The sequence below is a fragment of the Vanrija pseudolonga genome, chromosome 2 (assembly GCF_020906515.1).
Source record: "Vanrija pseudolonga chromosome 2, complete sequence".
Classification (NCBI taxonomy): Eukaryota; Fungi; Basidiomycota; class Tremellomycetes; order Trichosporonales; family Trichosporonaceae; genus Vanrija; species Vanrija pseudolonga.
The window spans coordinates 1884763-1896877 of NC_085850.1; the positions used below are offsets into that span (position 1 = coordinate 1884763).

Below are 12115 nucleotides of genomic sequence, written 5' to 3' on the forward strand. Positions count from 1 at the left end.
CGTCCACTTCACGCCATGGCCGACGACGACCCAGCCCCGCCAGCTGCGCTCGAAGAGGAGGCCCTCACCGACGGCCCGGAGAGTGCCGACACCGGTCAGCCCAGCGAGGATGATCAGACCGACGATGAAGCTCAGAGCAACGATGATGAGTCCGACGAGGACGGCTCATACATCGCTCACGAGGACGACCAATACGACGAATGGGAGCCCTATCCACCGGTCGTCTCTGACGATGAGGCCCGCAAAGACGGCTTCAAGGTGAACCGGCCGGGGTTCGACCTCCCAGTCCTGACGCACCTCTTCGATGACGACCACTTCAAGCTCCCCGCGCCGACAATCGGCTGGAGTAGCAACACGCCGACACTGCGCGAGCGGACGATGCTGTGGTACATGAACAAGATCACGGACGAGCCGGGGTGGGAGGTGCGGGTGCTCGACGACGCCTTGGTCGAGCAGTGGCGCGCCGAAGTGAGGACACTGCCGGCTTCTGACAATGGCCCACCGTTCACGATAGGCTTCACCGACCGCATGTTTGACTGGTGTATTCGCGAGCTGCGGGACAAGGCCGTGCTGTTCAAGAAGACCGGTTATGTTGGCGTCCTCGATTGCGCTGCGGCTGTGTGCAAGATGGACGACGACGACGAGCTGCGCCATGAAGTGAAGAGCGCCATCGCAAAGCTTGAGGACGACGAGTTCAAGGACTGGCGCGAAGGCACCAACGGCCAGGTGCTCGACCTCGTCGACCCCAACCTCTGGTCGCTGTGCTTTGGCCGCACGCGGGTGCTCCCTGACCGGGAGATTGGCATCTCCGATTGTCTCGACAACTTTGGCAGTGGGGAGGTAGCCCCAGTTCCCAAACACCACCAGGTGTCGTACACGGACTATGTGTGCTACGCCGATCAGTGGCTTCCTGCAGAGGTAACGATCGATGGGGAGGGCAAAGCGACATTCACGAGCTACATCAACAACCTGCACCCTGTCGACCATGCCGATGCGTACCGCGCCCTCGAACACGTTCTGGACCGCGCCTCGCCTATGCTGGGTGAAGTGTACGACCGGCATGTAAAGTGGCACATCCATGTTCATGGGGAGGAAGACGATGAGGACGATGAGGACGACGAGGACGGTGGGGATGACGATGGGGACGGCGATGGGGGTAGTGGCGACGGTGAGGGAGACGGTGCTGCCGACACAGTCGACGACGACGCTCGCCAGAACCCGGCAGCATGGTCCCGTATCGTCTACGCTCAAGACGACTTCACGTGCGAAGCCCCCGACATCTGTGGTAATCGTGGAGAGTGCTCAGTGTACGACACGAACGACACGTACGACGACAACCGCCTCGCCTGGTACAAGAAAACGCACCCCACGACCCAGCCCGAACCACGGGAGGAGTACAAGTTTGTTGGAGCGGGCGACGGGCGGCCGGACGCATTCCACGACGAGCACATGCAGGTCGTCGTCAAGGTGTCCAACATCTACCTCACGCCCGAGAACCCGTCGTACGCGGGCGAGGAGTGGCAGATTGACGGCACGCTCAACGAGATGGTATACGCCACCGCAGTGTACTACTACGACGACGAGAACATTGCCGACGACTCGCACCTCGAGTTCAGGACCACGGTCGACAAGGAGATGTACGGCCACAATGACGGCGGCTACACGTCCAAGAATGACCTGTACTACAACTTTGAAGAGGTGTACGGTATTGCCGATGCGTCCGCTTCCGACGAGCCCAAGGTGTTCGAGATGGGCAGTGTCGCGACGCGCGAGGGAAGGATCATAGTGTACCCCAACGTGATGGTACACCGCGCCTCGCCGATCAAGCTCGCGGACCCCACCAAGCCGGGCCACCGGAAGACGGTAACCTTCTATGTGCTCGACCTGAACCGGCCCGTGGTCTCGACGGCCAATGTGCCCCCGCAGCAGCTCCACTGGTGGCTCCCGCGCCCGGCGCTCGACGGCCGCCTGCCGCCCGAACTGGCAGGCATGGTGCGCGACGAGGTGGGGTGCCCGTACGACCGGGACCAGGCGACGGCGCTGCGGCGCGAGTTTGCTGCAAGGCGGGCCGAGCTGTCCGCCGAGCTGGGGGTCAACAAGAGCGGCGAGTCGTGGGATTACTTGCGCGTGTAGTTGTGTTCTCGCATGCAAGATTCGATTGTGCCACAACACTGAGCAGTCAAGCACGACGAAAATCACCAGACGACACCCAAGGCAATGTGGCGGAGTGGTTAACGCGGTTGACTCGAAATCAACTTCCTTCGGGAGCGCATGTTCGAATCATGTCATTGTCGAGAGTAGGAGAGGTCCTCGAGACTTCTCTTTTGCATGTGCGCCCGGTGGTGGCTGTGGTTGGTTGACGAGGACGGTGCGAGGGGGTGGGGGCGAGCGGATGGGGTCCCCGCTCAGGTGCCACAGTGGTGGGTTGGCGGGAGCTCTGCAAACTCTGTTCAACCTCATCCATGTTTTTATGAACGCATGCACCATGTCCATAGCCTGTGCGCCATGCACCTCACCTTGCTGTCTTCATATCGGCCCTCCTCGCTGTCCTAATCTCGAGGCAAGTCGGGCCGAATCCGTCGGAGCCGAAGGGTCGGCATCTAGTGTGGCGTCGCCACCCACCACCAACACACCACCCCCTCCTCCTCGAACTCGCCTCCCTCTTTCTACCCTTCGTCCAAGCGTTCAATGCAGCGCTCAAGTCCATGATGACAGGTTCATACTCTACAGAACAGCTATTAATGCCACATAATGCTAACAGGCCAACGTGAGGGGGAGACAAATGCCGGTTCGTCGCTTAAACGAGGTTGGAGGGGTACGCGTACTCCGAGGGCGCGATGAAGTTCTCCTTAATCGAGCGCGCGGAGATGAATCGATACAGGATGGAAATGCTTCCGCTCTTATCATTGGTGCCAGACGCGCGAGCACCGCCGAAGGGCTGCTGGCCGACGACAGCGCCGGTGCACTTGTCGTTGATGTAAAAGTTGCCGGCGGCGTTGCGGAGGGCAGCCGAGGCGTGGGCGAGGGCCTGGCGGTCCTGGCCGAAGATGGAGCCAGTGAGGCCGTACTCAGTCGTGGTGTCAATGAGCTTGAGGGTCGCGTCAATGTCCTTGTCCTCGTAGACGAAGACGGTGATGACAGGGCCGAAGATCTCCTCGGTCATGGTGATCGACTTGGGGTCCTTGGTAAGGATGACAGTGGGCTGAATGAAGAAGCCCTTGGAGTCGTCGCCCTTGCCGCCGGCAAGGATCTCGCCACCCTGGGCCTTGGCCTTCTCGATGATGCCAGTGATACGGTCGTAGGCGGGGCGGCCGATGACGGGGCCGGTGAAGTGCTCAAACTCGGTGCAGGGGCCGATGGTGATCGACTTGGCCTGCTTGACAAGCTCGTCCTTGAAGCCACCCTCCCAGAGCGAGCGGGGAACGTAGGCACGGGCAAGGGCCGAGCACTTCTGGCCCGAGTACTCGAAGCCGGCACGGAGAGCCTGAACGACGCCCGACTTGATGTCGGCCGAGGGGTGGTAGAAGTGGAAGTTCTTGCCGCCAGTCTCGCCAACAATGCGGGGGTAGCCGCGGTAGATGTCGATGTTGTTGGCAATGTCCTTCCAGAGCTTGCGGAAGATGTGGGTCGAGCCAGTGAAGTGGAGACCGGCAAACTCCTTGTGGTCGATGCACTGCTTGACAATGTCGGGGGGCGAGCCAGGGACGAACTGGATGACGTTCGGGGGGAGACCAGCCTCAAGGAAGATCTTGTAGACGAGGTACGACGAGTAGGTGGCAGCGGGGGAGGGCTTCCAGACGACAACGTTGCCGACAATGGCGGGAGCGCCAACGAGGTTGCCGCCAATGGCAGTGAAGTTGAAGGGGGTCACGGCGAGGACGAAGCCCTCGAGAGGGCGGAACTCGGTACGGTTCCAGACACCCTCCGAGTTCTCGGAAGGCTGCTGGGTGTAGAGCTGCTCGACAAACTTGACCGAGAAGCGGAGGAAGTCGACAAGCTCGGCAGCCGAGTCGATCTCAGCCTGCCAGGCGTTCTTGCCCTGGCCGAGCATGGTAGCGGCCATGATGTCGTAGCGGTACTTGAAGGCGATCAGGTCGGCAGCCTTGAGGAAGATGGCGGCCTTGTCGGCCCAGGGGAGGTTCTCCCAGTCGTTCTTGGCGGCAAGAGCGCTGTCAATGGCGGCAGTCACGGCCTCGGGGGTCGCGGCGTGGTAGTTGGACAGGTTCTTGGCGTGGTTGTGGGGCATGGGCTGGGGCTGGATGTCGCCCGAGCGGACCTCCTTGCCGTTGATGACGGCGGGGACGTCGAAGGGAGCCTGGGCGTCGAGGCGGGCAAGAGCCTCCTCGAGCTTCTGGCGGTCGGTCGAGCCGGGGCCGTACGAGCGCTGTTCTCAGTCAGCAACTTGTCCCACTCTCCGCAGCTCATCGTCGTCGTCGTCGTCGTCGTCGTCGTCATCGCTCACTCACCATGGGCTCGTTACGGATCTCGGGGATCTTGAAAGCGGCGAGCTGGGCCATTGTGACGAAAACTAGTGGGATAAGGAGGAGATAGCGATGAGAGTAGGGGCTCCTAACTGTGGGGCTTTTCGATGAGAAGAAGAGAGGTGGGCAGAGAAAGCCGTGGTCTCGGTATATGTAGTGATGCGTACGGCCGGGGCAAGATGCGTGGAGTGCAGCTTAGCGCGCGTAAAAGATCCACCCAGTCTTGTCGCTTGCCGCGCGCCGAGTCCCGGCACATCCACCTCGTCGTGGAGGATATGCTCCGCAACTGGCGGAGCCGAAGGATGCCGAACCATGCCGGAATCAGAGGCGTATACGCCTTATGCGCGCGGTCTCGGTACACTCGGTCTTTTCCAACATACCCCCACTGCTTGGCCACTCGTGACTCGCTCTGGCTCGTGTCGGCCTCGTCCGAGCCGGGGGCGACCTCGCCAAAGTTCGGACCATGCCAAGGGGCGACGGTGGCTCAACACGGTCCACCAAGCCCACAACAGCGAGGCACACGCGCGCGGAGCTCGGAAACGAGATAACCCACATCACAACGTCACCCAATCCTACTAGCCGCTCGGCTGGGCATGCATACATCACGTTGCCCGATTTTGGAATCGCTCCAGCTACATATACATGGTTGGATTGACTGAGATGCATAGGTTTACCCCGATACAAAGTTCACCCCCCCCAAATCTGCTTGCTGTTGCTGTCGTGGCTGCTTATCATGAATCATCCTGAACTCAACGTATCCGCTACCTGGGGGGACCATTTACGTTAAAAGTATGAAATGACATCACCAAAGGCAGCTCAACACGCCTACGAGCTGGGTCAAGACAACAGTCCATCAACGTTCACTCTCTCAACCTCTTGGTTCTTGGTCTAAGACACGAGCTGTGTCTTGGTGAGCTGAATTGCTACACCGCTGTCCACCTTGCTGACAAGCCTCCAGCCATATCGCTCCCCACAGCGGCGATTGCTCATCATGTCGCACGCGACGCCCTCGTCCTCGACACACGCGACGACTCCTCTGCTCGACTCGCAGTCCTTCCCAGAAATCATCGATTCGATAGCAGCCTATGCCGACTACAGCACGCTTTTGTCCATCCGTGCCACCAGCAAGGCCATGCGTAAGCACGCCGACGCGCTGCTGCACTACCATCTGGTGCTCACCACCGACGAGTACCCCAACGAGAGTTGGCTCATGATGGGCTACAATGTTGTGATGATCCTGCGCATACCTGGCATTATCGTCCGCTCCTTCTCTCCAGACAGGAGGCTGTACAGGATACCTGCGCTCAAGGACTGGCAAGTCAATGACCCCGACAACGACTCCGCGGACGGATTTCACGCCAGCCCACACATGGTCATGGGCAGCGCGAGGGCGCCGGTGACTGGAGGCGAGTTCGACGGTCTTCCTCAGCCCCTCACAGCCGCACGCGTAGTCGACATCATGGGCCACGTCCACACCAACGGGATAGCCGCGCTGCTGCACGCCGCGCCCAACCTCCACACGACGCGCTACTTTGGCCTGGGGCAGGGTCTCAGTGCCGTGGCCACAGGCACCCCCACCTCTATCGTCAACACGTACCTTATATCTCCGGAGGGTGATTCACCACGCCATCCGAGCTTTAACTACATGACTCCAACAATCGGAGGGACGCACCGCCTCGTCATCACCATCGGGTACCAGACTGGAAACCCGTTGCTCTCCAAGGGCAACGTCGAGTTTTACGACCTCCCGCGCGACATCACCGACGTCGTGTTTGCCTTCAGGCCTGCGCCGACTGAAGTTGTTGAAGCCCAGAAGTCTCAACATCCTCACATATGGGAAGGAGACGGAACAGTGCCTTCTGTTTCGTCACCAGCCCATGCGCAGGATGAGAATTCCCAGGACGAGGATGAGGAGGAGTGGGAGTGGGAGGACGTCGACTCGAACAATGAGGAAGATGAAGGAGACAACGAAGAGGAGGAAGGAGAGCAAGAGGAAGCCGAAGAGAACGCGGACACTATCACCGTTCCTGCACCCAAGATCGCAACCGGCGTCCTTTCCGAGGTGTTCCCCAAGATGGCATTGTTCTTCAAGTCGGCCTACTTCAAGAAGCTCGACCACACGATCAGGTTTACCTTCGTCGGCACCGAAGCCATGGATCCCAAGATATTCGGACTCGCCCCGGGCGACGATCTGGCGACAGAGTTGCTGAACGGTGTCGAGGTGGCCCTGTTGAACCCGCACTCGGAGATTCGGGACCGCGTCAAGCCGTTCCGCGCCCTCACTGACGGCGAGATGGAGGCGCTCCGCGCTGTGGGGCAGAAACACATCATCTGCTTGACGGAGGACGAGTTCCGAGCGTCGCTCAAGGCGGAGCAGTACACCCTCGAAACGCCTGAGTTCTAGGATGGATGAAGAGTTCCGAGCGTCACCCTCGAGACGCCTCAGTTTTAGGACAAAAGAAGAGTCTTGAGCGTCAGCCAAGGCAGAGCAGTAACCCTCGAGACGCCAGGTTTCAGCGATGGGACAACCTATCCATACAGGCCTGCCTGTGAGTAGATGTAAATTTGTGTAACATGAGGGTCGGTGCGCTGTGTGTGTGGACTGGTGGAGCATGCGAGTGTGGCACACGAGAGTGTGTTTTGTGTGTGTGTGGCGTGTGTGTTCTGCTGTGCTTTTCCTCGCACCACCGCCCTCACTGGCCGCCTATAAGGCCATGCTCGCAGCAGAACTACTGTATCCTTCTTACATTCTCCTTACACGCATTAGACCACCCAAAGTCGAATCAAGGTGCGTACGAATCAAGATGCCCTCATCTCGTGAACAGTGACTGACATCATCCCAGTCCACGATGGCCTCCCCCCAAGCTGCTACCGACCACCAGTCACCCTGGATCGACTCGGACTACTACCCAATGATACTCGACGGCCTCTGCGCCTACGCAGACCACGCGACGCTCCTCTCCCTCCGCGCGACGAGCAAGGCGATGTGCAAGCGCGTCGACGAGTACCAGCAGCACCACATCGTGGTGCGCGCCGAGCCGTTCCCCGACAACCTGTGGACCATGGTGCACGACGGGTCCGTCATGCAGCTGTTCACGCCCAACATTGTCGTGTGGGCGTACACGTCCCCGGACCCGCGGCTACACCGCATCCCCGCCCTGCGCAACTGGCACGAGGGCATCTTCGAGCGCGCGCAGCCGGGCGCGACGTTCTCCATCGGCCCGCTGCAGGTGCTCAGCCCGTGGGCGCCGATCAACGACGGCAAGCTCGCGCACAAGCCGCGCCCGCTGCCCCTTGCCCGGGTAGTCGACTTGATGGGCCACGTGCCCGTCGAGCGCATCACCGAGCTGGTCTGGGCCGCGCCGGGCCTCGAGACGACGCGCTACTTCCCCGGCGGGCAGGGCGTGAGCATGGTCGGCACGTGCACGACCCACGTCGTGATCAACACGTACCTCGTCTCGCCGGACGGCGACGCGCGCTCACCCCAGTTCAACTACATGGCGCCCGTGATCGGCGGCACGCGCCGCGTTGTCATCAACATCGCGTACCGCGTCCCGTGTGCGTGGAGCAAGGGCAAGGTCGAGATCGCCAGGTCCCTCCCACAGAGCGTGGACGAGGTCGTCCTCGTGTTCAACCGTATCCCCGAGGGACACTGGAAGGCGTTCGAGCGCAACGTCGAGATCAAGCCCGAGCCCAAGGTGACGCAGAAGACGGCGCCCAAGACAGCCGGCGGCGTCCTCTCCGAAGCCATCGTCGCCATGGCGCTGTACTTCAAGTCGGCGCACTTCAAGAAGCTCCCCTTCGCGATCAAGTTCAAGTTTGTCGGTGCCGACCGGCTCGACCGCAGCGTGTTTGGCCTCGAGGACGGGGACGACCTCCTCACCGAGGTGGTCGAGGGCGTCGAGGCCGCCCTCCGTGACAAGGAAGCTCCTCCCCACCGCCTCGTCAACCCCCGTCGCGAGCTCACCGAATCGGAGATCGCTACCTTCCGCGAGATGGCCTACGACCACATCGCATTCCTCACCCATGCAGAGTACAAGGCGTCGTCGGACCCCGTGCGCTTTGCTCTCGAGGCCGAGTCGACGATGCACCTGTACGACTAGGGCACAAGGCGTGTGACGTGAAGCGAGAGGAAGCGGGGCCTCAGAGCCAGCTATTCAAGGTACAGTTCAAATGCTGCTGCATGCAATGTAGTTGGCCGAAGCCATGCTGGTGTGTGATGTAGTGTCCGTCATCTCCTACTTCCTACTCCATCTCCGCGCTGAACGACGAGTCGGCCCACATGTCCACGAGCCAGTCTTCCTGCTCTCCCCTCTCGTAGGTGGACGGTACGAGGATGTACACGCCCGCGTCAAGCTTGACGCGGCCGGTCGACACGCCGGATATCTGCTCGACATAGGGGCCAGAGGTGGCCACCTGCTCGCCGAGCCCGCCACCTGTTGTGCGCCGGAACACAGTCAAGTTGACTGGCACTGGGGCTGGGTTACGGAGGTAGAGTCGCGCGAGCAGCGTAGCTGGCTTGGAGAGCGTCGCGCAGATCCGCGGATTCTTGTCGTACGTGTTGCCACTTGGGCGTCCTCCAGCCGTCGACGCGTCCCTGTTTGTCAGCTCAGTATCCTGGGAAGTTACGGCTCACCAGTTCCCGCTGACAGTGCGGCTGTACATCCCCGCTCCCTCTTGTGGAATCAGCGTAACCTGAATGGGGCTTGACGACTCCACTGTGAACGTGAACGACCCGAGCTGGTCCCGCTCGTATGAGGACACCAGCAGGGTGTAGTCGCCGACCTTGACGTTATCGACCTCGCAGTACGCCACCCCATAGCTGAATGGGCCTGATGAACCGAGGATGACGTCTGAAGTCATTTCAAAGACGCGCTGGCCATGACCCCAGAGTAGCTTGATGTTCCACGCTAGCTCCTTGCTGCCCTGCAAGGCAATCCTCACAGTGGAAGGCCTGGGTGGAGCACCTGGAGCTCGTTGTCCGACGCTCAGTCGATACTGAGGATTGATGTGGTGAGAAGGGTAACCGGGGTGCCCTCCAGCGGTTCGCTTTGTGAGCTCCGAGGTCACCGTCTCGGAGAAGGGGAGGGTAAGAGTCACTCGCTTCAAAGCTAGGCTGGTGCCCGCAGAGGCGAAGGCTCGGAGTGTGAACCCACGCTGAACCAGCCCGCGGTCGCGAGATGCCACTGCGTTGAGAGTATTTTCGCCTTGTCGCAACGGGAAGCGGACAAGGGTGTGCAGCGCATTGACGTATGGGTTCTGGGTGGTCAGTTGACACCGTAGCCAAGAACTCACCTTCTCGTGGTGCGAGTGCGACAACCGCCGACCGCGGTCGTCGAATGGGTTGAAGTCTCGGAAGACGTGCAGCGCGACGTCATCCAGTGGGACGTCCTTGCTGATGTGGTGCTGGGAGAGGAGGAGCCAGACCTCGGCGTCGGGGTCTGAGGCCGTTGCCGTCAGGCGGTATCGTGGGCTGGCGTTAAGGGCAATCGTGTCGCTGACTTCGTGCTCCGATACGTCCGACTTCGGCCACGACCAATGCCGCGTCGTTGTCGCCGGGACAAGGGAGGGGTTCCAGTTGACGTTGAGTGTTTCAAACTTGCCGCACACCTCGTCCCATGCCATGGAGAAGGAGAACCTGCTGACGTGCTTTGAAGCTCCACCGCTGACCTGCAGTTCGGAGAGCCGCGCGGCAAGGTCACGGTGTGATTGGGGATCAATGTTGGCCGAACCGGGGTCGAAGATCTCGACGGTACGTTCGCCTCCGTCATCTCTGACGTCTGAGTTGGGTCAGCGCTAGACCTCCAAGATCTTATCACCCACCGATGACACCGTAAGCATGGAGGGGCACCAGACCCGTCGACGAATCCTTGCCCGACCCCAGCGTCACGATCACTGAGCCCTTCTTCCACGCAGCCAAGAGCCGCGTCCACTCCTTCTCACGCTGGAACCCAGTGTTGAGATTCAGTCTCTCGGGGATCCACCCTGTGAACGCGTACACATCTGGCGCTGGGTCACTGCCTGGGATCGAGTAACCTCCCAGCGTTTTGAAGTACCCCTTGACTGCGAGGGGGATCCACGCTGGCCCGGGTGATGAGGGTGTTGCACACGACGAGGAGATTGCTGGCTGCGCGGTAATATACAGAGGCTTCCGGTCCTTCTTTGATCTCGGCAGGAGAGCATCGACAACGACCTGGAGTAGGTCAGCAACAGAGACGACGCGTCACCTACACTCCGCCATGTCCCATTCAGGAGTAGCCGCACGACGTGCTTGGCATTCTCAGACTGCACTGGCCTTCCCGAGACCGCCTGAGGATACAGAACACCCTCACAGAGCTGTGCTGTCAGAAACAAGAATCTAGACACCACCGCGTACCTTGATGCCCCACTTCGTGTTGTGAGCAAGACACGAGCCCAGCCCGGCCGTGATGGAGCAGTCGGCACCGGGGCCTTGCCGCACGGCCCAGTTGGTAGATGACTCGACATCTGCCCAGGCAGATGAAGGCAGCTCGGCCCACTCGGGGTCGAGCGCGAGCTGCTCGACCGCAAGCTCGGGCTGAAGGCTATCGCGGAAGACCCCCTCGCGAGCTGAGAGGGTGAACTCGCGATCTGGCGGTGGGCCACGCCAGATCTCGGCGTTCGCTCCGTTGATCTTGCTCCCTCGCCGGATGACAGCTGCTTCCTCTGCCTCATCATCGATCTCGGTCGCGCCGACGCGTCCGCCGAGCTCTTCGACTCGCCGTTTGACCTTTTCAGCGCGCTCGAGCACGAGCCTCCACTTGCGCGAGACTTGCGTGCGGTCCTCCTTTGCGACCAAAGAGGACGAGAGGAGGTGTGAGTACGATTCTGCTGCTTGGATATAGAGCTGAAATGCCTTGAGGAGGGTTGGGACTGGTGATGCTGTGGTCGAGAGCTGTGAGAGGGAAGCTTCGACTGCTATGGCCCTGTTTGCAAGGTTCTGTGCGATGGACGCGTCAGTACGATGGGGGGGAAGTGTGGCTTGCAGGGAGGGATGTGCATACCGTGGCGATCTTGAGGCCTTCATTGTATGTGTTGAAAGCCATTGATGGGTGGGTGAGTGGGTGAGCGAGAAAGGAGGAGGAGAAGGGCCAAGACTTGGATATCCAAGTGTTGTTGCTGGCTGGCTGATCGAGATGCGAATGCCCAGCCAGGGCCACCCATCCACAAGATCTTGACGGGGGACAGGCTTAATCTTGTAATGGCGCCTTAATGGCCCATTTCAATTTAACAACAAGAGGATTACAAAAGCTTGTCGGGGTAATCGACGTCATACAACGTAAGAACAGTCGGGGGCCATGCTCGGATTTCCCGCCGGGGACTAGTGGGCATGGGTCTCCACGCGCTCGAGTAAATGCTCCGTCAATGCTCCCCCCCTTCCGCACACGCAACAGCGCAGGGTCGGTCCGAACGCGAGAACTTCGGCAGGTTTGTAACAGTGGGGCTGGGGAGAGCAGAGGAAGCAAAGCCCAGGCAGAGTCTGGGTAGGTGTCCAGGGTGTGCAGGATGTCGATCGCTTTGCCCAAGCGGTGACTGTCAATCTCACCACCACCAGTGACACCATCGTCCCACTCTCCACCCCACCGTCGGTCACTTTTACTTTCCAGATACTTCTT

The 12115-nt window shown here is 60.4% G+C and overlaps 5 protein-coding genes and 1 non-coding gene across 6 annotated transcripts; 4 read left to right on the forward strand and 2 right to left on the reverse strand.

The window, feature by feature from the left end:
* Positions 1 to 15: 15 nt before the first annotated feature.
* LOC62_02G002492 (uncharacterized protein) lies at positions 16 to 2133 on the forward strand (the record flags this gene model as incomplete). Its single annotated transcript, XM_062769003.1, has 1 exon — positions 16 to 2133. One exon carries the CDS (start codon positions 16 to 18, stop codon positions 2131 to 2133), a length of 2118 nt encoding a protein of 705 aa, XP_062624987.1.
* Positions 2134 to 2213: 80 nt separating this feature from the next.
* Positions 2214 to 2295, forward strand: LOC62_02G002493. Its single transcript has one exon. It is a non-coding gene; the product is annotated as a tRNA-Ser (tRNA).
* A 407-nt stretch (positions 2296 to 2702) lies between these two features.
* On the reverse strand, positions 2703 to 4645 carry pruA (Delta-1-pyrroline-5-carboxylate dehydrogenase). Its single transcript, XM_062769004.1, has 2 exons — positions 4467 to 4645; positions 2703 to 4384 (listed from the first exon to the last, which is right to left on the reverse strand). The coding sequence occupies exons 1-2, from the start codon at positions 4515 to 4517 to the stop codon at positions 2798 to 2800; spliced, it is 1638 nt and encodes a 545-aa protein (XP_062624988.1). The 5' UTR covers positions 4518 to 4645; the 3' UTR covers positions 2703 to 2797.
* An 827-nt stretch (positions 4646 to 5472) lies between these two features.
* Positions 5473 to 6885, forward strand: LOC62_02G002495 (uncharacterized protein; the record flags this gene model as incomplete). Its single annotated transcript, XM_062769005.1, has 1 exon — positions 5473 to 6885. One exon carries the CDS (start codon positions 5473 to 5475, stop codon positions 6883 to 6885), a length of 1413 nt encoding a protein of 470 aa, XP_062624989.1.
* A 508-nt stretch (positions 6886 to 7393) lies between these two features.
* LOC62_02G002496 (uncharacterized protein) lies at positions 7394 to 8584 on the forward strand (the record flags this gene model as incomplete). The annotated part of the gene is made up of 1 exon (XM_062769006.1): positions 7394 to 8584. One exon carries the CDS (start codon positions 7394 to 7396, stop codon positions 8582 to 8584), a length of 1191 nt encoding a protein of 396 aa, XP_062624990.1.
* A 142-nt stretch (positions 8585 to 8726) lies between these two features.
* Positions 8727 to 11549, reverse strand: RIM13 (Calpain-like protease palB/RIM13; the record flags this gene model as incomplete). Its single annotated transcript, XM_062769007.1, has 7 exons — positions 11504 to 11549; positions 10858 to 11439; positions 10713 to 10817; positions 10305 to 10674; positions 9777 to 10261; positions 9118 to 9740; positions 8727 to 9078 (listed from the first exon to the last, which is right to left on the reverse strand). The coding sequence occupies exons 1-7, from the start codon at positions 11543 to 11545 to the stop codon at positions 8727 to 8729; spliced, it is 2559 nt and encodes an 852-aa protein (XP_062624991.1). The 5' UTR covers positions 11546 to 11549.
* Between the last annotated feature and the right edge of the window lie 566 nt (positions 11550 to 12115).